This window comes from Oncorhynchus tshawytscha, linkage group LG10 (genome assembly GCF_018296145.1).
Source record: "Oncorhynchus tshawytscha isolate Ot180627B linkage group LG10, Otsh_v2.0, whole genome shotgun sequence".
NCBI lineage: Eukaryota > Metazoa > Chordata > Actinopteri > Salmoniformes > Salmonidae > Oncorhynchus > Oncorhynchus tshawytscha.
In genome coordinates this window covers 52,239,939-52,266,113 of record NC_056438.1, presented here as the reverse complement: position 1 = coordinate 52,266,113, position 26,175 = coordinate 52,239,939, and the positions used below count along the sequence as shown (strand labels likewise).

Genomic DNA, 26,175 nt, shown 5'->3' with positions numbered 1-26,175 from the left:
TCAAACAATGGCACCTCAATTAAGACAAACACATTTTTCTTTAGTTTAGGACAACCCCCTGGGGTCTCCTAACTATCTCACATTAACACCCAGGGTCTCCACCCTCCCCTAAAGTTTGAATATTTATCTTGGGTCTATGCCTACTACAGTGTTAAAGGTTTACAATGAACGTGTTCCTTTAAAATCACGGATAAACCTTCCAATCACAGATAAACCGGTCTTTCTCAAATAATTGTATCCATGATTGACTGAAATGTAAATATCATGTTGAACGTGAAAATGCATACACTGTAGTCTAATAAGGCCTAACGTTACCCAAGGAGTGCAATGCAACGAATCAAATGGCAACAATGTTCTCGGGAAGCGTGTGAGTTAATTTAGCCACAATTTAATGTAAAAGTCCAATTCAATTCACTCAATAAACTCCTCCCCCTCAGTTAATAACTCGTTATGCATCGCTTTGTACGGGGGAGGAAGAATAAACCAAGACCAAGCAATTAAAAATATTCTATAAAGGGGAAAACGTAAACAAACACCTTTGAAAAACACTTGATTGACTTCCCTAGTTCCCCGCCCCTGTCGCTCTGTGATTAGACGCTCCGATAGGGGGAGTGACTTCGCTGCCCCTCCCTCCAGATATATTCCATTAAATGCGTTCGCCAACAACTGTTAACATGCAGAGCGAGCGATTAACGGTAGTGCCAAATGGAGATATCGGTGCGTAAATTATATTCTGTCAGTCAACAGTCCACAGCAGACGGAGAAGAGTGCTAGTTTTTTACAAAATAACGTAAACATAGAATAAACGATGTGATGTGTGGATTCCCTAACATTATACCAGCCAGAAGACACCCGAAGGCTTGCTTATCCCCAAAAACACGTCTGCGCCAAGGATGAGTTTACCCGCATCTCTGGAATAATCGGACTCTACAGCCTACTTGCAAGCGCAAGTTCGCTGGCACGTTGAAGCAGACGAATTCAGCAGTGAATGAGGATGGAGTGCCAGCTGCTGGGGTGGTGCATGCTTTTTGCACTCGTTCTACACAGGTCGAGCTGCGCCGCGGCGAAGGAGCTACAATGCCAGGAGATATCCGTGCCTCTATGCAAAGGAATCGGCTATAACTACACCTACATGCCCAACCAGTTCAATCACGACACACAGGACGAGGCAGGGCTGGAGGTGCACCAGTTTTGGCCCCTGGTGGAAATCAAGTGTTCTCCGGACCTGAAGTTCTTTCTCTGTAGCATGTACACTCCTATTTGCCTGGAGGACTACAAGAAGCCCCTGCCGCCGTGTCGGAGTGTCTGCGAGAGAGCCAAGGCAGGCTGCGCGCCTCTGATGAGGCAGTACGGATTCCCATGGCCAGACAGAATGAGATGCGATGTATTACCAGTGCAGGGTAACCAAGATACATTGTGCATGGACTATAACAGAAGCGAGACAACGACTGTTTCTCCAGTTGTTGCAAAGCCCACAAACCGCCCCATTAAACCAATAAACCCACGAAAGAAGAATGGACACGGGCGTTCGAATGTTCCTAGTAAACACAAACCTCAGAGTTCTCCTTGCGAACCCCGGTGTCACTGCCGCGCGCCCATGGTTCAAGTCAACAGTGACAGTCATCCTCTATATAACAGAGTTAAAACGGGACAGACTCTGAACTGTGCCATGCCCTGCCACAATCCTTACTTCTCCCAAGACGAAAGGACATTTACTGCATTTTGGATAGGACTATGGTCCGTGTTATGTTTTATCTCCACTTTTGCAACAGTGGCAACTTTCTTAATCGACATGGAGCGGTTCAAATATCCGGAGAGACCCATTATTTTCCTCTCTGCTTGTTACATGTTTGTCTCCGTCGGTTACATTGTCAGACTAATTGCTGGACATGAACAAGTGGCTTGTAACATGGAGCATGATACCGAACACATCCACTACGAGACCACCGGCCCTGCGCTTTGTACCATTGTATTTCTGCTCATCTACTTCTTCGGCATGGCAAGTTCTATTTGGTGGGTTATTCTGTCCCTTACTTGGTTTCTGGCTGCGGGGATGAAGTGGGGGAATGAGGCCATAGCCAGTTACTCCCAGTATTTTCATTTAGCTGCCTGGCTGATACCCAGCATGAAATCAATAGCTGTGTTGGCGTTGAGTTCAGTGGACGGGGACCCGGTGGCTGGAATATGCTACGTTGGCAATCAGAACTTGGATAACCTCAGGGGCTTTGTTTTGGCGCCGTTGGTTATCTATCTGTTCATTGGGACTATGTTTCTCCTGGCTGGATTTGTGTCACTGTTCCGGATCCGGAGTGTTATAAAGCAAGGAGGGACGAAAACAGACAAGTTGGAGAGACTGATGATCAGAATAGGTATTTTTACAGTGCTTTACACTGTCCCAGCCACGATTATAGTAGCCTGTTACTTCTATGAGCAGCACAACAGACAGACTTGGGAAATAACCAATAACTGTTCCTGCTTGCCGGAGCATGAAATGCAAAAGCCAGACTACGCTGTGTTCATGCTCAAATATTTCATGTGCCTTTTGGTTGGCATCACGTCCGGCGCGTGGGTCTGGTCGGGGAAAACTTTAGAATCCTGGAGGAAATTTTGCACCCGCTGCTGTTGGGCCAGCAAGACCACGAGCGGGTCAATGTACAGTGACGTTAGCACGGGACTGACGTGGAGGTCTGGCACTGCGAGCTCTGTCTCTTGTCCCAAACAGATGCCATTGTCTCGGGTTTGAAAAGGAAGAATAGACATCTAATTATGTTGGGATTGTCCATCAGCGTGTTCAAATTAACACATTAACGAGCACGTAATGATTTCTCTTCTTACTCAATGAGACCCGCAGCCAGTTTAGAACCATATAAATATAATGAGATGTGATTCTATGCTTACTGTTGAGGACCAGTTCAATGACATACACAATACAGTGATATTTTTCGATTGGCGGAAATTCAAGGTTATATCTACTGTTCTATTCCTTATTACAAATAACCATATTGTCTTAAACACACCATTTATTAATTCGAAAGAGAGACTTGGCTTTGTCTCATTTTAACTTGTAAAATTTGCTTAGCAAAGATGGTTTGAAGTATGCTGTCTCATACGGGTTTTGTTGGTGTTTAATGTATTTATATAATTATTCATGTAAAAACATTGTACATTTGTATATAAAATGTAGGCCTATACGAGATTGTAAATGTGTATAATTAACTTTGATAGAAGATCTTTATTTTGAGAATAAACCCATTTTTATAAAATGTTTACCTGTGCGTCTTGGTAGTCATTCTGTGCCAAAGCTGTAGGCTACATTTAGCAAATTTGCTTTGTTGTCTTCCTGCCATGAGAATAGATTTTTTGATAAGTTAGAAAGGCTATTCATAAATTGTCAAACAATTATAATTCATAGAAACGTATCCCTACTTGTGTATTGATATTGGGTTCCTTTTGGGTAGCATTGGTGAAAACAGTACACTTTTACGTATTGTAGATGCGACCGCGGGAAGGATTCGGAATAACATTGAAATGGCAATGAAAGCCTTACAGGTGGTCTGTTTGAGTAATCCTCTCTCGACGGAACCCCTCTGTGCGACAATTATGTTACAAGTCTTGCGTCTTCTGCCCCCAATTAATACTGACGACCCAATGAAACGTGAAATACTGCCTAGGTCTCGCTTGAATAAAGTGTAGGCAGGCTATCAGACTCTGCATGGACGTGGCACTGACCTCATATGAATATGAAATTATAAAGATTCTACTACTATTCTTATTGAAGTTTGTGTGGAGCAGAGTTCAGAATACCCACTGGTGTGCATAATTGGTTGGGTGCCCCTTCTTACTGTCAAGATGCCCTAGGCCTGATAGTTAAGATGTCAGACAGTGATGGAGTGGGACAGTAGAACTGGGTCCCAAAGGGCAACCTATCCCTATAGTGCACTACTTTTGACCAGAGCCATATGGGTCCTGGTCAAAGTAGTGCACTATATGGGGAATAGGGTGCTATTTGGGACGCACTTACAAACAAACAAGCTAGGCCCACTAGGCCGACCCTCTGCCTTCCCCGTTAGAAGGTAATTACGTCCCAGTGTGTGGTCGGTTTACTCTGAAAGCGCTTAAACAGCTTGCTTATCTTCTTAACAAGCATAGAGACACTGTTGCATGTGAAAACTGCAAATAGGACCCCTGCTTGTGGCGAAAACACTCGTTTAAGAGCGAGACCTGGGTGTAAAGAATCTCAAACCTTATAAAATGAAGCCCGTGTTTACTTTTACGCAGAGGGGCATGTTTGTGTTGATCCAATATCCATATATATATAATAATACAACATAAAAAATATTTTTGCAAATACATACCACTGTTTTTGTTAATTTGGACATTCAGGAGATGTAGTGTTCATCACAAAAAATGTACTTATCTATTTTTTTTCCACTGTCCAACCAAACAGGGATTTTACAGCATGATGTTATTGGGACCCAGTGGTCATGCCTCTCATTCTACTTGAAAAACTGCATCCTGACTTTAGTTCAAGTTGTATCTGCAACTTCATTCAGCCTAGGCAGCTTCATGAGAGCAGGAGCAACGCTTCAGGTAGACTACTGCAGTTCAATAATATCATACCGCCACCTTGTGGAAAAATTATTAAAATAAAATTGTATTTGTCTCATGCGCCAAATACAACAGGTGTAGTATGCTTACTTACAACCCCTAACCAACAATGCAGTTCAAAAAATAGAGTTATGAAAATATTTACAAAATAAAATAAAGTAAATAATTTTTTTTTTTAAAGTAACAATAAAATAACTATAACAAGGATATCTACAGGGGGGTACCGGTACTGAGTCAATGTGCGGGGGTACAGGTTAGTCGAGTCCGGGTAGCTGTTTGATTAATTGTTCAGCAGTCTTATGGCTTGGGGGTTAAAGCTGTTAAGGAGCCTTTTGGACCTAGAATTGGCTCTCCGGTCCCGCTTGCGGTGTGGTAGCAGAGAGAACAGTCAATGACTTGGGTGACTGGAGTCTTTGAATTTTTGGGGGGGCCCTTCCTGTGTTACAAGCTTTTTGGGGGACCTTCCTCTGTGTTGCAAGCTTTCAACAAGCCTGTAATGAGCACTCAATAAATGTTAATGTTAATAAATGACACGTTTTTTCCCAATGCCAATTATAAGTGAATTGATATTCCAATAAAATGTTAAACAGTTGGTAGGCCTATAGCCTATTCAGAACAATATAATGTATGGTTGACAAACATATGGCCACAACTAGGATTCAACTCAGAGACAAAGTTAGAGGTTGGTAGGGTGCCATCGTCCCAAATGGCACCCTATTATACTGCAGCCCCCAGTAAAAATCAACAGAGGAAATGAGGTCACACCGGATCCACCTCCTGCCAAGATAAACAGGAGGCCGTCCATAGAAGGCGACTCAAATGGCATCCTATTCCCTATAGTTCACTACTTTTGACCAGAGCCCAATGGCCTTGGTCAAAAGTAGAGCAATACGGAGGGAATAAGATGCCATTTAGGATGAAAACATGGTATCCCATTTAACCCCCCATCCCCCTGAACTGCTAAAGCACATTGAATGGTGTCTTTGTCTACTGATTCAATTGGTTTTCTGTCATTGATTGAGACACATCTGTTTTAAATTGAATACAGAAGTAAGATGACGCCCACAGTTAAACACGCAGTGGCGGAAAATCCAAACGTATACAGAGCATTGTATATACAGTAGATTTGCCCATATCGATACAATTCCATAAGGATGCTGTAACAAAAACATTAAAGCAAGTGTTTTATTCAGTTCTCACCTATTCATTAGCCAGCTGGTCACCCTGTGTTGTTTTGTAATCAACCAGCAGAAAAGCAGGCTCTCTAACTCCTTCCCCACTATATTTTCAAACAGAGTTGTGCATCATTCATGTTACTAGCTCAATGTACAATTCCTCAATACAGTCTCCACTTATTTCCCTTACACAACAGTCATATTCACTAGGCCCTAAACTGAAGAAAACGTACTGAAACATGGTGGGACCACCTGACTTTGTCCTTTACGAATCGCTTGTTTTCATTTTCTTTTGGAAAATGGTTTGCCATGTTTTGATATGTTGTGCACTAATGACTACTACCCAGTAGGCTTGCTGGGAATGGTTCATTGTATGTAGTGATATTTTTTTTCATGTACATTTAGTCTGACAACATCAAAGGAATGAGGAATGGATTTTTTCTGTCACCAAGGACAACACGCATATAATCCTACTGATCTGTCTAAAGGTGAAAAGTAAGTTTGGCAATATTTTTTATAGACTTTTGATGTTCTATTATTGTTAATGTCTATCACCAGTTGCATTTACCCATGAGATCGGAGTGCTCTAGGTACACCATGTAGGGCCATTGATGGGTTGCAGCATTTTTACGTTAGGAATTCTTCCAAAATGGCACACTGTTCCATGTATAGTGCACTTTTGACCAAGGCCCATAGTGGACTATATGGAATAGGGTTCCATTTGGGATGCAAATGAACAGTGGATCAATCAGGGGAATAGGAGCCAATGACTGGAAGGAGCTGATTTGTTATTTTCACTGTTCTCCCTTTCCCCTGGACACTGAACATTATGTTTGCAAAACGAATTCATAGACAATTGAATGATTTAACGTATTGTAAGAATAATGGTATAATTTACTATTTAACTAAGGAAAAGTATGTACATGTACACATATAGAAATGTCCATAGACTTCGCCTTGCTCATCTCTGGCAAGGTGGTTCTTCTTTTCATCTGCACTTTCATACATCTACCAGAGGAGGTCAGTATGGCTTACACTTACTTATTCCGACATTATTAGACCCTCAGTTGTTTAAATGGATTTCCAACATGGCTGTAACTATTACGTGTGAGGACACCGAGTTCCAGAAGTCATTTTTTGGAAAAAAAAAAAAAAATGTATATATATTGTACACATATTGTACAAATTAGATGCATTCTATCACAGTGCCATCCGTTTTGTCACCATAGCCCCATATACTATACCCACCACTGCAACCAGGTCATCTATAAGTCTTTGCTAGGTAAAGCCCTGACTTATCTCAGCTCCATGGTCACTATAGCAGCACCCACCCGTAGCACGCGCTCCAGCAGGTATATTTCACTGGTCACCCCCAAAGCAAATTCCTACTTCGGCCGCCTTTCCATCCAGTTCTCTGCTGCCAATGACTGGAACGAACTGTAAAAATCACTGAAGCTGGAGACCCATATCTCCCTCACTAGCTTTATAAGCACCAGCTGTCAGAGCAGCTCACAGATCACTGCACCTGAATATAGCTCATCTGTAAATAGCCCATCCAACTACCTCATCCCCATACTGTTATTTATTTTGCTCCTTTGCACCCCAGTATCTCTACTTGCAAACTCATCTTCTGCACATCTATCACTCCAGTGTTTAATTGCTATATTTGTAATTATTTCACCACTATGGCCTATTTATTGCCTTACCTCCCTTATCCTACCTCATTTGCACACATCGTATATAGACTTTTTCTATTGTATTATTGACTCTGTTAGTTTATTCCATGTGTAACTCTGTGTTGTTTGTGCCGCACTGCTTTGCTTTATCTTGGCCAGGTTGCAGTTGTAAATGAGAACTTGCTCTCAACTAGCCTACCTGGTTAAATAAAGGTGAAATAAAATAAATAAAAACAATAAAATCAATTACGGTTCAACATCTAAATATTGCTCCCAGCGTTGATAACTCAGAATGCTTATATTCTTGATCTGACTGATTCATAATGGCGCCTGCCTTTGTTCGTTATGTTCGCCTTCTCCACCGGATTTGCCTTTTTGTGCAACAAATTCCCAATCTCTCAAACGGCGGTAACTCCGCACTCTCGAGGCCTTGAGATATGAAACAAACTACCCAGCTCACAGTCAGATCAATAGGTAAATACTGCTGACAGTGTATTTGGGAGATGCCGGACAAAAAGCTATTTAAAAAATATAGATACACTATATGCAAAAGTATATGGACACCCCTTCAAATGAGTGAATTTGGCTATTTCAGCCACACCAGTTGCATAAAATAGAGCACACAGCCATGGCCTTACTAAAAAGCTCAGTGACTTTCAAAGTGGCACCGCCACCTTTCCAACAAGTCAGTTTGTCAGATTCAAAGTTTTGCCCTGCTAGAGCTGCCCTAATCAACTGTAAAAGCTGTTACTGTGAACTGGGAACTTCTAGGCGCAACAACGGCTCAGCCACGAAGTGGTAGGCCACACAAAAGTGGTAGGCCACAAAAGTGGTAGGCCACACAAGCTCACAGAATGGGACTGCCGAGTGGCCGAGCAGCCGCACACAAGCCTAAGATCACCATGCGTAATGTCACTCGGCTGCAGTGGTGCAAAGTTCGCCGCCATTGGATTCTGAAGCAACGGAAATGCATATTTCTAGAGTGATGAATCACGCTCACCATCTGGCAGTCCCACGGATGAATTCCAGCTACCTGCCCCAATGCATAACGCCACCTGTAATTTTTGGTGGAGGAGGAATAACGGTCTGGGGCTGTTGTTCATGGTTCGGGCTAGGCCCCTTAGTTCCAGTAAAGGGAAATCTTAATGCTACAGCATACAATTACATTCTAGAAGAGTCTGTGCTTCCAACTTTGTGGCAGCAGTTTGGGGAAGGCCCTTTCCTGTTTCAGCATGACAACGCCCCAGTGCACAAAGCGAGGTCCATACAGAAATGGTTTGTCGAGATCGGTGTGCAAGAACTTGACTGGCGTGCACAGAGCCCTGACCTCAACTACATTGAGCACCTTTGGGATGAATTGGAACGCCGACTGCGAGCCAGGCCTAATCGCCCAACATCAGTGCCCGACCTCACTTATGCTCGTGGCTGAATGGAAGCAAGTCCACGCAGCAATGTTCCAACATCTAGTGGAAAGCTTTCCCAGAAGAGAAGAGGCTGTTATATCAGCAAAGGGGGAACCAACTCCATATTAATGCCCATGATTTTGAATGACATTTTCGATGAGCAGGTGTCCACATACTTTTGGGCATGTAGTGCATGTCCGTCAAGTGGCTAGCTGCTGGCAGAGACTTACAGTGCCTTGCGAAAGTATTCGGCCCCCTTGAACTTTGCGACCTTTTGCCACATTTCAGGCTTCAAACATAAAGATATAAAACTGTATTTTTTTGTGAAGAATCAACAACAAGTTGGACACAATCATGAAGTGTAACGACATTTATTGGATATTTCAAACTTTTTTAACAAATCAAAAACTGAAAAATTGGGCGTGCAAAATTATTCAGCCCCCTTAAGTTAATACTTTGTAGCGCCACCTTTTGCTGCGATTACAGCTGTAAGTCGCTTGGGGTATGTCTCTATCAGTTTTGCACATCGAGAGACTGAAATTTTTCCCATTCCTCCTTGCAAAACAGCTCGAGCTCAGTGAGGTTGGATGGAGAGCATTTGTGAACAGCAGTTTTCAGTTCTTTCCACAGATTCTCGATTGGATTCAGGTCTGGACTTTGACTTGGCCATTCTAACACCTGGATATGTTTATTTTTGAACCATTCCATTGTAGATTTTGCTTTGTATTGGATCATTGTCTTGTTGGAAGACAAATCTCCGTCCCAGTCTCAGGTCTTTTGCAGACTCCATCAGGTTTTCTTCCAGAATGGTCCTGTATTTGGCTCCATCCGTCTTCCCATCAATTTTAACCATCTTCCCTGTCCCTGCTGAAGAAAAGCAGGCCCAAACCATGCTGCCGCCACCACCATGTTTGACAGTGGGGATGGCGTGTTCAGAGTGATAAGCTGTGTTGCTTTTACGCCAAACATAACGTTTTGCATTGTTGCCAAAAAGTTCAATTTTGGTTTCATCTGACCAGAGCACCTTCTTCCACATGTTTGGTGTGTCTCCCAGGTGGCTTGTGGCAAATTTTAAACAACACTTTTTATGGATATCTTTAAGAAATGGCTTTCTTCTTGCCACTCTTCCATAAAGGCCAGATTTGTGCAATATACGACTGATTGTTGTCCTATGGACAGAGTCTCCCACCTCAGCTGTAGATCTCTGCAGTTCATCCAGAGTGATCATGGGCCTCTTGGCTGCATCTCTGATCAGTCTTCTCCTTGTATGAGCTGAAAGTTTAGAGGGACGGCCAGGTCTTGGTAGATTTGCAGTGGTCTGATACTCCTTCCATTTCAATATTATCACTTGCACAGTGCTCCTTGGGATGTTTAAAGCTTGGGAAATCTTTTTGTATCCAAATCCGGCTTTAAACTTCTTCACAACAGTATCTCGGACCTGCCTGGTGTGTTCCTTGTTCTTTGTGATGCTCTCTGTGCTTTTAACGGACCTCTGAGACTATCACAGTGCAGGTGCATTTATATGGAGACTTGATTACACACAGGTGGATTGTATTTATCATCATTAGTCATTAAGGTCAACATTGGATCATTCAGAGATCCTCACTGAACTTCTGGAGAGAGTTTGCTGCACTGAAAGTAAAGGGGCTGAATAATTTTGCACGCCCAATTTTTCAGTTTTTGATTTGTTAAAAAAGTTTGAAATATCCAATAAATGTCGTTCCACTTCATGATTGTGTCCCACTTGTTGATTCTTCACAAAAAAATACAGTTTTATATCTTTATGTTTGAAGCCTGAAATGTGGCAAAAGGTCGCAAAGTTCAAGGGGGCCAAATACTTTCGCAAGGCACTGTATATTGCATTGATGTTGAAGGGCTTTGGTAGGTCTATTACTTAGCTTCTTACATCATCCTTCTAGCTGGTTAACCTCAGCAGGAGCAAAAAACAGCTCATAATAACTTTGCTTTACAGAGAGTTAGCCAATGAGACAGACAGTGACGTGGCGCTCAATGGTGAGACTGACGCAGGCTGCAATGCATGGTGGGAGAAGTAGAGACATAGTGGTTCGTACAATAGTTCCCAAACTTGGGGTCAGGGCCCCACGTCTGGTCTCCTGAGAAAATATGGACTAATCTTATCAGTTAGTACCTTAAAAAAAACAAGATATTTTTCAATATGAACATCTCCACATGGCCGATCCTCCCAATAGGCCTACATTACAATGCAAACAATACAGTTCTACAAATGTAATGTGTTTGTTTTGTCGCTGATGTGACGTGTCAGTGTGAATCATTTCCTCATATTTCCTCCCTTTCAGGGGTATAATATTACAATTGTATAGCTAATAGGCTAGGTGTCTGTAGATCGCCTGACGTGAATGAATCTACATCAGCCCAAGTGATAATGGCCAGGATCATTTTTACTTGTTTTTGCTATTCTCCAAATAGCATTTAAAAAACAACATTTAATTCCAAACCTCACTTAAAACTCACCCTGGTTACAGCCCTGATTTCAAAGAAGGAATTAATTATGGCAGTCCCATGTGTACTAAAATGTTTAATACAGTCTGTACATTCACTTAAAAAACAGAACACATAAATCCCTATGGTAGTTGAAATGATTTATTTTTAAAAAAAGAAAAGAAAAGTAGAATAAAAAAAAATCAAGATCGTTTGAAATCCTACACTACTGCTATACTGGATGAAGGCTTTGGACAGGATTCAATCCAAAGCGCATTGCAGGGAAGCGCATTGTGCTTGACTTTTAATTTAAGGTAATCAGTTCTCCAAGTGACGTTGGCTTCGGTGGGGCAGGAGCATGTCAGTCGTCTGACTGTTGTTGGTGAAGCCAATGAAAAAACAGTTGAGCTGAACAACAGCTGTGTGCTGCCACCATTGTCCTTGAAGGTCAACTGGCATTGTTTGAGTCACTCATTCTAATTCTGTAAGCCAACACAAACAGCTCTATAGACAGAAGGTGGTCACTAAGTATAAAGTCAGCAAAATGTAATGTATAGCCCATTATAACATTCAGGAGGAAAATTCATTCAAGTGTAAGTAATGAGTAAATCATCAACAATGTTTAACAAAAAAAAAAAGACAGTCACATTGTTGTGTTTCGCCCTTGCACAGAATTACATACATTTAAACAATTAAAATAAACTTTATTGCGCATCTGATGAGGAAGAAGAACCACTGGAGGAGCTTGAGGTGCCCCTTACCCCCACTTCCTGCAGGATGACTTCCTCCTGGAGTCTGTCACGGGACTCTGCACTATCATAATGCTGCTCCAGGAGTGTTGAGTCTACCACGTTGTAGCAGCCGTGCCTCCGGCCACTGTTCATTGGCGAGGGGGTAGACTGGCGTGAGACTACCACTGGGTTTCTCTCTAACCCCCGGGAGAGGGGGACTGGAGATGAATGGGAGATGTGGTTTGGATGAACAAAGCGACTGTTCAATGACGGCGGAGGCTCCATCCTTGCAGCTCTCCGTGGTGGCCTTCTCCCCTGCAGGGGTGGGGCAGCCACCCTTACCTGGGTCTCATTGTTTATTCTCACTCGTCCGTGTGAAAGGTCACTCTTTGGGATACACCTCGAGGTCGGTTTGTCAATGTGACTTTGTCCTCTCTTTAGGACAGTTTTAAGAGCGTTCTGGGCGTACAGGACTTCAATATCTTCCCCAACTCCTTCATTCATGAACAGTCCGCCTTCCTTCAGCTCCTCCTCTCTCCTCCCCTGTGTCACCATGCGCTGCACGGAGCACATCAAGTCCGCCAGACTCAGTAGCAGAGACAGGGAGGCAGCCCCCAGCATGAAGTTGAGCATGATGGTCTTCTCTGTGGGGCTGGATATGTAGCACTCCACCATGGACGTACAGGGGGACTCATAGCACTGGAAGCGCCTGGGGACAGAGAAGCCATAGAGGTAGTACTGTCCGGTACTGAACGCTACCTCCAGTAAGATACGCAGTAGCAGGTCCAGGAGGTAGGCCCTTAGGAAGTTAGGCGTCCCTTTTGGTAGGGAATGTTGATGGGTACACAGAGCCCCTGCCGGCCTTCTGCTGCTGGGGAAATAGTTCCCTCCGATACGAAGAGCTGACGATACTTTGTGGACGATATACGAAATGAACATCATGTGAGGGAGACAGAGCATGATCAGTTGGAACAGCCAGAAGCGGAAGAGGGAGAGGGGAGCAAAGCCGTCGAAACAGACGTTGGTGCAGCCCGGCTGGATGGTGTTGCACACAAAGTGCTTCTGCTCGTCCCGGAAGAGGGGATAGCCAGAGAACAGGAGGATGAGTAGTCTCAGGACCACCATTAAGATCAACCACGTCTTCCCTGCATAAAGAGCCAATCAATTAAATATTCACTTACACACACACACACACACTATTTTAACGTTAGACACCAATATTGAAAACAAAGCTATTTGTTAGTAACATTAACTATCAAAAGAAGACCATCACGCTCTCCCCTAAACATTTTGTTGGTGCGGAAAACCTGTGAATCTAAATAAGTAATTTAATGGTCTGACTGCACTCAAAAATATGTTGCATAAAGGCCCAAGAAACATCAACTATCCCAAACATATACCATTCACATTATGTTTACCTACCCAGGAAAGTGACGTTGTGATTGAAAGTAATAAAGAGCATTTCCATTAGGCGCGTCTTCTCCATGGTGTAAACAAGCAGCTCATCCCACGGTCTGTATACCTTCCTCCAATCCAGGTTACTCAGCGAGGGTCTATTTCAGTCTGATCAATCCAATTCAACCAATTCACTTCGATTCAATTCAGTCCAATTCAAATCCAACGGTCTCATTGAGTCGTAGACAAGTGACTCCAGCGTAAGTTCCCTAGCTGTTCCCCAGTGTGTGTGTGTGTGTCCACTATAGAGCTCTCTCAAGTGTTATAAACAGCTTAGTGACAAGACACCAGGGACCTCTCTGCGCTATTATTATCATCCTGCCAAAATCATGTTACCATCAAAGCATTGCTAGGATATTTCAACAAATTACACTGAGCTCAGACAACTGGTTGGGTCTACATGAACTCAGAGTAGCATAGGGACTATAATGGTACTCAGATTGAAGGTTACCAGGTTAAAGATTATAGAACAATAATGAGAACGTAGCTCTGTCCCCAAATGGTGATGGTCTTAGCCATGAGCCTCAATATCCATGAACCTATTGACCGTGAAGGTCAAGTTTCGTGCGTAAATAGCTAAGTGATTAATGACAATTGGTGTGCTTCCCAAATGGCACCCTCATTCCCTGTACAGTGCACTACTGTTGACCAGAGCCTATGGTCCCTGGTCAAAAGTAGTGCACTATATAGGGATTAGGGTGCCATTTGGGACACAAGCCTGCTACTCCATGCTGGATATGTAACAGTATAGCTTCTGTCCCTCTACTAGCGCACAGCTAACTAGCTAGCATTTACATTGGCTACGGATACACTGGTAATAAGGTGATTTAGTGATTAGCATACACAGTCTTAACAAGTTCTCCACATATAAAAATAAATTAATACTGTCGGACAACCAGATTGGAAATAAGTGTTTTTAACACTAATGTGTTATCCTCTGAGATTTATTTGTAGCCTGTTTAAATGTACAAAAAAAAAAAAAAAAAAATAAGAAAACAAGGAAATTTTATTTTAGTATAAACATGGATCAACACCTCAATATAAATATTTAACAATTAAGTTAATGATCTCATCACTTTAATACTTGTTTACACACTGTAGAAAGTTGATTAGCAAAATAATTAAATTCTAGTGCTTCAGTTGTCAGGGGTCTTCTTGACAAATGATAAAACAACTAAAAGTTGATCATCAGGAATTTAACAATAATATTTGAATCAAAAATAATTGCTTAAAAGACAAAATCAATCTGTATAAAGTTTGAAGGAGCCATGTTATATATAAGTTGGCTCAGGATTCAGGTTTTTGTTCTTAAAAAAAAACATTGTAGCTTAAAACATCCAGAGTTCTGAGACAAAAAACACAAGTCATGCTCTACAGTGTATCAAGTATGACAACCCATTTCTATCCTTTCATTGGTTGCTTTCTTGTCAACATAACCTACTTTGAATCCTGTGGATGACACATTCACAGTAGCTAAAAATCACTCACATATCTCCAAAAGCTTTCAATTAGGATTTTAGCTGCAGATTTGAATACAACATTCTGTATTGGGAGGCACAGTAACTGTACACAAGTGGAAAGGTAATTAATTATGGCCAACTTGTTTGAACATAAACAAAATAATTGTGTTCATTAAGAACTAAATGATTCTGGAATGTATGTGTAGATCAAGTAGAAACGCCTGCACAGCTAGAAGGCTATTTTATCTGATCAAATATTGTACCTGGGTTTGGTTGGCTGTAGCACTTAGTAGTAAAAACAACTATGAATACAAAATAAATAAAAACCTGTTCACCAAAAGCCACAGAACCGTCTGTAAAGGCAACCATCTGTCCTGTCATGCCAGGTTGGATAGTCCAGACCCATGGTCGTATTCATTAGTGGACACTGTAGCAAAGCGTTTTGCAACGGCAACGAAAACACACGTTTCTTATTGGACAATTTCAGGTCGTCCCTCCTCGTTTCAGTCCCTTTTCGTTTGTCATGATCCAGGGTAAGAGGTCAAATGACATTGACATTTTGTTCTGACCACTTCTATCTTGGTTTGCTGCTTCAACGCATAAAGCTCATGTTGCCGCGGTGATCATCTGGCTACTTCTGTCAACAGGAAGCTATGATGTCATGAGCTCTCCAAACAGTCAAATCTTTATATCACAAAGAAGCTTTCTTTTTCTTAACAGTCAGTGAAGTACCAGTCCTGTAGAGAGTTCTTCCTTCTGTGTTACAGGAGTAGCGGCACTGCAAAGGCATCTATCTGTGATGAGGACAAAGTCTGTCTAAGTTAGGGGAGCAGAATTCCGATAACTTTCCTCAAATTCTCAGGTTTTCCAGAAATCCAGATCGGAGGATTCTAGATTTCCTGCTGATTCCGGGAATCTTCCAAGCAGGATTTCTAGAAAATCTGGGATTTTTCGGAAAGTTACTAGAATTTTGCTAGGTAAAAGACTGGATGTCCCCATGCTGGCCTGAGGCCCAGTCTCAGGTATGGTCTATGTTCCTGGTTGTTAGGAGAGGATAGCAGGGACCCATCGCACTCCGACCAGGTTGTCCACGCTCGCAGAGCGCTTCTTGCCAGCTCTCCTGGTATCTTTGTACTTGTCGTCACACAACCTCGAGATCGCCTGCAGGAATAAAAAAAAAACATGAATCGCTAAACAAACTCAGATGTATCGCTTGAACTGAATTGTTATTGACCTTCTGGCATGGACTACATCGTCAGGTCCAAGTGTTAAACCATTGCTATTAAGAGGACCAGCTGCCATCAATTCATCTATCAAATGCATTTCTAAAGCCATTTTCTCAGAACAGCAGTTGTCAGAAAGTGCCCTACTATAAATTCCCTTTGTGACAGCTGCTGATGTAAAAAGGGCTTTAGAAATAAATGTGATCATTGATAAACAGTGAAATTGAGTGGTGGCTCACCTCTAGTCGCTGGGCTTTGTCCTGGCTCAGGGGCTCCAGAGGGAAGCTCAGGTTGTTGGTCTCTGACAGTGAGCGCAGGTCAAAGTAGTACTTGGCATAAACACTAGACGGAACGTTGATGTTGAACTGAAGAAGCTCCAGAAACTGACGCTCCAGCTCGTTCCTGTTCAGAAAAAAAGTGAGAAAATATGTTTATTTTCACAACAATTGGTAGCACTGTTACGTAGACAGCTCACTGTCCTGGAGATCAAAACCAACATATTAGGGGCATGTATCCAAAACGTTGGTGTAAAAACATGTGTACAGTACCGGTCAAAAGTTTTAGAACAACTACTCATTGTATTATGTGTTAACCAAAAAAAAGTGATGACAACTTTGCACACTCTTGGCATTCTCTCAACCAGCTTCATCTGGACTGCTTTTCCAACAGTCTAGAAGGAGTTCCCACAAATGCCGAGCACTTGTTGCCTGCTTTTACTTCACTCTGCAGTCCAACTCATCCCAAACTATCTCAATTTGGTTGTGGTCGTGGGATTGTGGAAGCCAGGTCATCTGATGCAGCGCTCCATCGCTCTCCTTGGTCAAATAGCTCTTACACAGCCTGGAGGTTTGTTGGGGCATTGTCTTGTTGAAAAACAAATGATAGTCCCACTAAGCGCAAACCAGATGGGATGGTGTATCACTGCAGAATGCTGTGGTAGCCATGCTGGTTAAGTGTGCATTGAATTCAAAATAAATCACGAAGCATTTCTTTGGGCTGCAATTTCTGAGACTGGTAACACAAATTAACTTATCTTCTGCAGCAGAGGTAATTCTGGTTATTCCTTTCCTGTGGCGGTCCTCATGAGAGCCAGTTTCATCATAGCGCTTGATGATTTTTGCAACTCCACGAAGAAACTTTCAAAATGTTCCTTATTGACTGACCTTCATATCTTAAAGTAACGGACTGTCATTTCTCTTTGGTTATTTGAGCCGTTCTTGCCATAATATAGACTTAGTCTTTTACCAAATATGGCCATCTTCTGTATACCACCCACCCCTACCTTGTACCAACTCATTAAGGAGGAAATAAATGTCACATTAACTTTTAAGAAGCCACACCTGTTAATTTAAATGCATTCCAGGGGACTACCTCATGAAGCTGGTTGAGAGAAAGCCGAAGAGTGTGCAAAGCTGTCAAGGCAAAAGGCTGTCTACATTGAAGAATATCAACTATATTTTGATTTGTTTAACACTACCTTGGTTACTACAGTCTTAGCCAAATGTTTTGAGAATGAGACAAAGTCTGCTGCCTCAGTTTGTTTGATGGCAATTTGCATATACTCCAGAATGTTATGAAGAGTGATCAGATGAACTGCAATTAATTGCAAAGTCCCTCTTTGCCATACAAATGAACTGAATCCCCAAAAATCATTTCCACTGCATTTCAGCCCTGCCACAAAAGGACCAGCTGACATCATGTCAGTGATTCTCTTGTTAACACAGGTGTGAGTGTTGACGAGGACAAGGCTGGAGATCATGGTCATGCTGATTGAGTTCGAATAACAGACTGGAAGCTTCAAAAGGGTGGTGCTTGGAATCATTGTTCTTCCTCTGTCAACCATGGTTACCTGCAAGGAAACACGTGCCGTCATCATTGCTTTGCACAAAAGGGCTTCACAGGCAAGGATATTGCTGCCAGTAAGATTGCACCTAAATCAACCATTTATCGGATCATCAAGAACTTCAAGGAGAGCGGTTCAATTGTTGTGAAGAAGGCTTCAGGGCGCCCAAGAAAGTCCAGCAAGCGCCAGGACCATCTCCTAAAGTTGATTAAGCTGTGGGATCGGGGCACCACCAGTACAGAGCTTGCTCAGGAATAGCAGCTGGCAGGTGTGAGTGCATCTGCACTCACAGTGAGGCAAAGACTTTTGGAGGAAGGCCTGGTGTCAAGAAGGGCAGCAAAGAAGCCACTTCTCTACAGGAAAAGCATCAGGGACAGACTGATATTCTGCAAAATGTACAGGGATTGGACTGCTGAGGACAGGGGTAAAGTAATTTTCTCTCATGAATCCCCTTTCCGATTGTTTGGGGCATCCGGAAAAAAGCTTGTCCGGAGAAGACAAGGTGAGAGCTAACATCAGTCCTGTGTCATGCCAACAGTAAAGCATCCTGAGACAATTCATGTGTGGGGTTGCTTCTCAGCCAAGGGAGTGGGTTCACTCACAATTTTGCCTAAGAACACAGCCATGAATAAAGAATGGTACCAACACATCCTCCGAGAGCATCTTTTCCCAACCATCCAGGAACTATTTGGTGACGAACAATGCCTTTTCCAGCATGATGGAGCACCTTGCCATAAGGCAAAAGTGATAAGTGGCTCGGGGAACAAAACATAGATATTTTGGGCCCATGGCAAGGAAACTCCCCAGACATTAATCCCATTGAGAATTTGTGGTCAATCCTCAAGAGGCGGGTGGACTAACAAAACCCCACAAATTCTGACAAACTCCAAGCTTTGATTATGCAAGAATGGGCTGCCATCAGTCAGGATGTGGCCCAGAAGTTAATTGACAGAATGCCAGGGCAGATTGCAGAGGTATTGAAAAAGCAGGGTCAACACTGCAAATATTGACTCTTTGCATCAACTTTATGTAATTGTCAATAAAAGCCTTCGACACTTATGAAATGTTTGTAATTATACTTCAGTATTCCATAGTAACATCTGACAAAAATATCTAAAGACACTGAAGCAGCAAACTTTGTGGAAATTAATATTTGTGTCATTCTCAAAACTTTTGGCCACGACTGTACATGATTCCATGTGTTATTTCATAGTTTTGATGTCTTCAATATTATTCTACAATGTAGAAAATAGTTTAAAAAAAAAGATAAACCCTTGAATGAGTAGGTGTTCTAAAACTTTTGACTGGCAGTGTATATGCTTTTGATTTCAAAATGTGGTCCAATGACAGCCATAAGTCAGTAAAGCTTTAAGTTTGAGCATTTACTCAGAAAAAGTGTGTACTTTAAAATGCAAGCAGCAAAACAGGTCAGCTACAATTAGCCGGCAGAAGAGAAGAGTCCCTGTTGAAAATAACATCCTGAAAATAAAATGTATCATGTTCCCATTCCAGTCATGGACATACACTCTAGACATGTGACAAACATGTGAGACACTGAAGTATATAATCACACACACAAATGTCTGAGGATCTGACAGTAGTCCATGTTCCATATATTGATTGATTAACTCACATGTCCTCCACGGTGATGTCTTTGAGGATCTGGCAGTAGTCTACGTTCCACACAGCCTGATCGTCCCAGACTTTAGATGCCAGCAGGATGGCTCCCAGCAACATACGCTTCCAGTTCCCTGGGCCAATGTCTATGTCTGCATACGTCAGCAGCCTCTCAACGTACACCTAAAAAACACAATGGGAAAATGAATACTAAAGTCATGAGGTGCTCCGACATGCTTTTGTCACTTCTAGGTTAGACTACTGCAATGCTCTATTTTCCGGCTACCCGGATAAAGCACTAAATAAACTTCAGTTAGTGCTAAATACGGCTGCTAGAATCCTGACTAGAACCAAAAAATTTGATCATATTACTCCAGTGCTAGCCTCTCTACACTGGCTTCCTGTCAAAGCAAGGGCTGATTTCAAGGTTTTACTGCTAACCTACAAAGCATTACATGGGCTTGCTCCTACCTATCTCTCTGATTTGGTCCTGTACATACCTACACGTACGCTACGGTCACAAGATGCAGGCCTCCTAATTGTCCCTAGAATTTCTAAGCAAACAGCTGGAGGCAGGGCTTTCTCCTATAGAGCTCCATTTTTATGGAACGGTCTGCCTACCCATGTCAGAGACGCAAACTCGGTCTCAACCTTTAAGTCTTTACTGAAGACTCATCTCTTCAGTGGGTCATATGATTGAGTGTAGTCTGGCCCAGGAGTGGGAAGGTGAACGGAAAGGCTCTGGAGCAACGAACCGCCCTTGCTGTCTCTGCCTGGCCGGTTCCCCTCTTTCCACTGGGATTCTCTGCCTCTAACCCTATTACAGGGGCTGGGTCACTGGCTTACTGGGGCTCTCTCATGCCGTCCCTGGAGGGGGTGCGTCACCTGAGTGGGTTGATTCACTGTTGTGGTCATCCTGTCTGGGTTGGCGCCCCCTTGGGTTGTGCCGTGGCGGAGATCTTTGTGGGCTATACTCAGCCTTGTCTCAGGATGGTAAGTTGGTGGTTGAAGATATCCCTCTAGTGGTGTGGGGGCTGTGCTTTGGCAAAGTGGGTGGGGTTATATCCTTCCTGTTTGGCCCTGTCCGGGGTGACCTCAGATGGGGCCACAGTGTCTCCTGACCCCTCCTGTCTCAGCCTCCAGTATTTATGCTGCAGTAGTTTATGTGTCGGGGGCTGGGGTCAGTTTGTTATATCTGGAGTACTTCTCCTGTCCTATTCGGTGTCCTGTGTGAATCTAAGTGTGCGTTCTCTAATTCTCTCCTTCTCTCTTTCTTTCTCTCTCTCGGAGGACCTGAGCCCTAGGACCTGAGCTCCAGGACTACCTGACATGATGACTCCTTGCTGTCCCCAGTCCATGCTGCTGTTCCAGTTTCAACTGACCTGAGCCCTAGGACCATGCCCCAGGACTACCTGACATGATGACTCCTTGCTGTCCCCAGTCCACCTGGCCATGCTGCTGCTCCAGTTTCAACTTCCACCTGACTGTTCTGCCTTATTATTATTCGACCATGCTGGTCATTTATGAACATTTGAACATCTTGGCCATGTTCTGTTATAATCTCCACCCGGCACAGCCAGAAGAGGACTGGCCACCCCACATAGCCTGGTTCCTCTCTAGGTTTCTTCCTAGGTTTTGGCCTTTCTAGGGAGTTTTTCCTAGCCACCGTGCTTCTACACCTGCATTGCTTGCTGTTTTAGGCTGGGTTTCTGTACAGCACTTTGAGATATCAGCTGATGTACGAAGGGCTATATAAATAAATTTGATTTGATTTGAGGTAATTGAGGCCACTACCTTTGTGATATTGGTTGTATCACAAATGGCACCCTATTCCCTAAATAGTATGTTCATCTCCTGATAACGCACACACAGAGCCATGTTCAAAACCTGACCCGTATCTCAAGCTTGAATCATACAGTGACCTCCCCTCAACCCCACTGATCCTCACCCGAGGCACACAACACACCCCCATCCCTACTCCCTCTCTCACAGCTTCCTTCAGCCCCCAGGGCGCTCTCAGGATGATCTCAGGAGGCAAGCCAATGACGTGTGTAAATTGAAGACAAGGCCACAACATTGGTGCATCGAAATGTCATGTGGTGTGTGGAAAATGCATCTCTCTGATCCTAATATTAGCCCTTCTCTGCTCTGGCAGCAGACCGACTGTGTATTCCACAGGCAGTAGAGTATTAGCCGCAGGCCTTGTACTGTACATTGATGACTCAGTGGCTTACTGGCTTTGGCCACGTTTTCCTCCACTGCTGCTCTTGACAGTCTCTGAATCTGCCTGCCAGCAGCCTACAGACACAGGTTAGTTAGTAGGCTTCTTCTGGCAACCGATTCCCTATATTGACCTATGGGCCCTGGTCAAAAGTAGTGCACTAAATAGGATGCATTTTGGGATGCACACACAGGCTAGTTAGGCAGCCTCTGGCAGACTGACTCACATGGTGATCAGCCTGAGACTGGAACACTCCAAGCCTGTGTCTGACCGGGGATAGACATACTGAGACAGTGACCAACAGGACACCAGATGATCAAACATGGCGCTAAAGGGGATAAAATAACTTGGTGGAGAGGACTTCTGTCTGCCCAGTCTGAGAAGGTATCTGATGAGCAGTGGTGTAAAGTACTTAAGTAAAAAATATTTTAAAGTACTACTTAAGTCGTTTTTTGGGGGGGGTGTCTGTACATTACTTTTCACTCTATACATTTCCCCTGACAATCAAAAGTACTCATTACATTTTGAATGCTTAGCAGCACAGGAAAATAGTCAAATTCATGCACTTATCAAGAGAACACGTGGTCACCCCTAATGCCTCTGGTCTGGCAGACTCACTAAACAAATGCATCTTTTGTAAATAATGTTTGAGTGCTGGTGTGTCCCTGGCCATCTGAAAATAAAGAAAACAATAAAATTGTGCCATATGCTTTGCTAAATAATTGGAATTTGACATGTTTTATACTTTTATATATTTTTCTCTCCAATTTTATGGTATCCAATTGGTAGTTACGGTCTCGTCTCACCGCTGCAACTCCTGTAAGGACTCGGGAGAGGCGCATGTCGAGAACCGTGCGTCCTCCGAAACACAACCCAACCAAGTTTGCTTCTTGACACAATGTCCACTTAATCCGGACGCCGGCCGCACCAATGTGTCTGAGGAAACACCGTACACCTGGCGACAGCTGCAACAGAGCCTGGACTCGAACCCAGAATCTCTAATGGCACTGCGATTAGTGCACTATATCGGTTATAGGGTGCCATTTGGGACACAAACAAGGGAGTCAACCATCCCCCTCCTTTACCAGTGTAACAATGGCACATTCTGCAGTGAGCTGAGCAGCGCTGAACAGCGTCCGGACGAAGCGGTAGATCTGCTTCTGCTCTGGGTTGTGTTTGTCATAGTCAGACGGCACTTCTGATTTCTGTGGGAGTAGAAGAACGTGAAGGCTTTATGGACAGAGTATAAATACAGAGTATAAAAACAACATTTTATAGAGTCATACACGCATAAACACAGTGGGTCAATATGAACACCTGCACGGATTGCGTCAGCTATTACCGAGAGAGGGTGAAGCTTCTCGTCAAAAATGTCTTGCTGCATTCCTCCATCTGTGTACCTGAAACAGGCCATTCAGGAAAGGTCAAATGTTTTACTGAACTGTTACACTAGCTAGATAAACTCTCCATTCAAGGCATTGCTTGCTCAAAGTGATAGGGTATTCTTACCTGTTCTTTATATGGTAATATATTGCAAGGGATACACTGTAGAGAAGGAAAAACAGGTCGTGGTTGAGGCATTTGTCATAACAAGGACTTTCTGTACTTTCCCATAGGTCAACTCATGAAAATGTAACTGGGACATATACTCACCATTTGATGGTGAATTTAAGGTTGGGCTGACTGACAGTGTTGTCATCTAGGAAGATGGTGGAACAGGAGCTGTGTTTTCGTCTCCTTGATCCATGCTACGATAATGAAATAGAATTACAAATACACATATGGCTACAAATATAAAAGCTGACTGTTAGAGGGCATATTGATACATGACGTAAGGTTTCTACAGTAGGCTATACTTCGTCAAACGGAGCACGCGATGGACATGCATGACAAATGAAGACATGAAATGCAATAATGTATCGGCTAGCTAAGGACTGTTCATCTTTTACAATAATGCAGAGATTCCTTCACTCCTAACACGTTACCATGAATGATGCAAGCCGGCACTAACCATATTAATTTAACAGGATGTCACACGAGTTGCAACTGAATGGATCCATGGAGGACATAATGTTGTACATTACCTTTGACTCGTCAATGTGTGTTAACTTGTAAAACAACAAGGAATTATCATTAACATTATCAATCAGCTACAAAGACTAACTTTCCAACATCATGAAATAATATAGATGCCTATATTTAATAAGCATTTAATACTCACATGATTGATGAAGAGGCTCTTTCTTTTTTCACGCACTTAACAGAGATAAAAAGAGAAAGAGCGAGAAAGGCTTTGATCCTTGGTTATCAGCATTGCCCTAGAAATTATGCAAGGCAATAGAAGAAAAAAAAAAAGCATCATGGTAGATTTGCCAGGATGATCAGCAAGACCTGCTGCACTGAAACAGCAAGGCTTCTATGGATCCTACCTGGAATATTTGCGACAAACTGGTACAGAGAGAAGCATTTCAAAGTGTGCACAAAGAGGACAACGCGGTTATTATCACATTATCAGAGCTGGTTAAATCATAAAGGCAAGTCCTAACTTCCACATACGCATTAATGTCAAGTTACATTTTGACCTAACTATTAAAGTAAAGCATTCACTTAAGTGGAAGCTAGGATTCACCCCTAATGCTGGTTAGACACTGAGAACATGATAGACAGACTCCACTCTGCAGCTAGGGGGAAGCAGAAGCTCTCCGTGACAGATAGTAGCCTAAGCTTATACTCACCATTCTTGCTAGGCAACTCCACTGAAAGAGAACCCAAATCCATCTACTTCATTTACCTGTCCAACTCAAAAACACACAACTATCATTGGCTCTCACTTTAACACATGGGTATGTACCAAATGTCACCTTTTCTATGATGCAGCTTCTGGACAATGGTGTATCTTAACCTGCTCTGCTGCCAGTACTGTCTTGTTACAGTATAACACAACTAAGCATGACTCAAAAGTTCTTCAGATCAGTCATAAGCAGGCGTTGTTCCTAGAAAAATGCTCATATTTATCAGAGAAAAAAAACAGTGATAGTATGAGAATCCACAGAGGCTGCTGGTACTGAAACTGCTGGTAGTGAAACACCCCAGGGCAAGGCATACATTACCACAGAGATCAAAGCTGACTGTGTTCAATGGAAGCTGTGTGATCTGGGATTGTAATAGCATATTTTGTAATGTATTGTGTTAGAGGTTATGCTGTACTGCAGTTTGTATCAAGCGTCTCAGAGTAGGTGTGCTGATCTAGGATCAGGTCCCCCGTCCATGTAATTTTATTCATTACGATCAAAAAGGCAAAACAGATCCCTACACCGAGACGCTTTATGAATACGGGGCCAGGAGTTCACTAATAAACCTGGGTTTATTTCTTGATCAGGTCACATGATCAGAAAAACCATTGGTCTTCCCTAAAGGCCTTAGGTAAAGTCCATGTTAAATGCACCTGTTGAGTGATTCCAAAGAGTCTGAGATTCATTGAGACCAACTCACCATCCGGCTGAGATTTACTGAGGAATATAGTGCTGGCCCGAGGATGGTCAGAGGGGTTGTACTCCATGTTCAACTCTGTGAAAATAAAATCACAGTCAGTTACTGGGATGTCATTGTAAGCAATATCAACTATGGTATGGTAGTCCCAAATGGCACCCAATTCCCTTCATAGTGCACTGCCCTTCAGGATCCTGGTCAAAAGGAGTGCAATAAATAAATCTAATCAAAATGTATTTGTAAACAACAGGTGTAGACTAACAATGAAATGCTTACTTATGGGTAATTTTCCAAAAATGCAGAGTTAAAATAAAAAGGGACATGAGGAGCAACTACACAGTGAATAACAAATAACAAGCGAGCTAGCTATTTCTGTGCATCAATAGTTACAACCTTATTCTAAAACATGTCAATCTACACACAATACCCCATAATGACAAAGCAAAAAACAGGTTTAGACATTTTTGAAATGTTGATAAAAACTTAAATAACTTATTTACATAAATAAGTATTTTGACCCTTCCTTTGCTATGAGACATAAAATTGAGCTCAGGTGCATCCTGTTTCCATTGATCATCCTTGAGATGTTTCTACAACTTGGAGTCCACCTGTGGTCAATTAAATTGATTGGACATGATTTGGAAAAGGCACACACTTGCCTATATAAGGTCCAGACACCACAGTTGACCGTGCATGTCAGAGCAAAAACGAAGCCATGAGGTCAAAGGAATTGCCCGTAGAGCTCAGAGACAGGATTGTGTTGAGCATTGAAGGTCCCTAAGAACACAGTGACCTCCATCATTCTTAAATGGAA

At 42.8% G+C, this 26,175-nt stretch overlaps 3 protein-coding genes across 11 annotated transcripts in view; 1 reads left to right on the top strand and 2 right to left on the bottom strand.

Moving 5' to 3' along the window:
• Window positions 1-663: 663 nt before the first annotated feature.
• Window positions 664-3,267, top strand: LOC112246188 (frizzled-8). Its single transcript, XM_024414480.2, has one exon. The coding sequence runs from the start codon at window positions 989-991 to the stop codon at window positions 2,741-2,743; it is 1,755 nt and encodes a 584-aa protein (XP_024270248.1). The 5' UTR covers window positions 664-988; the 3' UTR covers window positions 2,744-3,267.
• An 8,195-nt stretch (window positions 3,268-11,462) lies between these two features.
• Window positions 11,463-14,129, bottom strand: LOC112246189 (gap junction delta-4 protein-like). Its single transcript, XM_024414481.2, has 2 exons — window positions 13,476-14,129; window positions 11,463-13,198 (listed from the first exon to the last, which is right to left on the bottom strand). Exons 1-2 carry the CDS (start codon window positions 13,537-13,539, stop codon window positions 12,027-12,029), a joined length of 1,236 nt encoding a protein of 411 aa, XP_024270249.1. The 5' UTR covers window positions 13,540-14,129; the 3' UTR covers window positions 11,463-12,026.
• Window positions 14,130-14,496: 367 nt separating this feature from the next.
• The window catches only part of LOC112246191 (cyclin-Y), a 45,946-nt gene continuing 34,267 nt past the window's right edge, over window positions 14,497-26,175 (bottom strand). For 2 of the 9 annotated variants that reach the window (XM_024414484.2, XM_024414482.2), the window contains exons 2-11: window positions 25,365-25,439; window positions 24,608-24,628; window positions 24,094-24,128; window positions 23,526-23,620; window positions 23,382-23,417; window positions 23,215-23,272; window positions 22,958-23,077; window positions 19,668-19,834; window positions 16,431-16,593; window positions 14,497-16,129 (exon numbers count right to left, since the gene is read on the bottom strand). In XM_024414484.2, coding sequence (XP_024270252.1) covers window positions 16,013-16,129; window positions 16,431-16,593; window positions 19,668-19,834; window positions 22,958-23,077; window positions 23,215-23,272; window positions 23,382-23,417; window positions 23,526-23,620; window positions 24,094-24,128; window positions 24,608-24,628; window positions 25,365-25,431 — 879 coding nt within the window. In that variant the 5' untranslated portion in view covers window positions 25,432-25,439 and the 3' untranslated portion in view covers window positions 14,497-16,012. Of the gene's footprint in view, window positions 16,130-16,430; window positions 16,594-19,667; window positions 19,835-22,957; window positions 23,078-23,214; window positions 23,273-23,381; window positions 23,418-23,525; window positions 24,191-24,607; window positions 25,440-26,175 lie in introns of those variants that run through there. The other 7 variants (XM_024414485.2, XM_024414483.2, XM_042328714.1 and 4 more) reach the window with 7 other exon arrangements.

Bases quoted from the DNA above. Each gene is read 5' to 3' on its own strand.
- LOC112246188 (XM_024414480.2), top strand. From the start codon at position 989: ATGAGGATGGAGTGCCAGCTGCTGGGGTGGTGCATGCTTTTTGCACTC.
- LOC112246189 (XM_024414481.2), bottom strand. From the start codon at position 13,539: ATGGAGAAGACGCGCCTAATGGAAATGCTCTTTATTACTTTCAATCAC. The intron at 13,199-13,475 runs GTAGGTAAACAT...CTCTTTATGCAG, and splicing joins TCACAACGTCACTTTCCTGG to GGAAGACGTGGTTGATCTTA.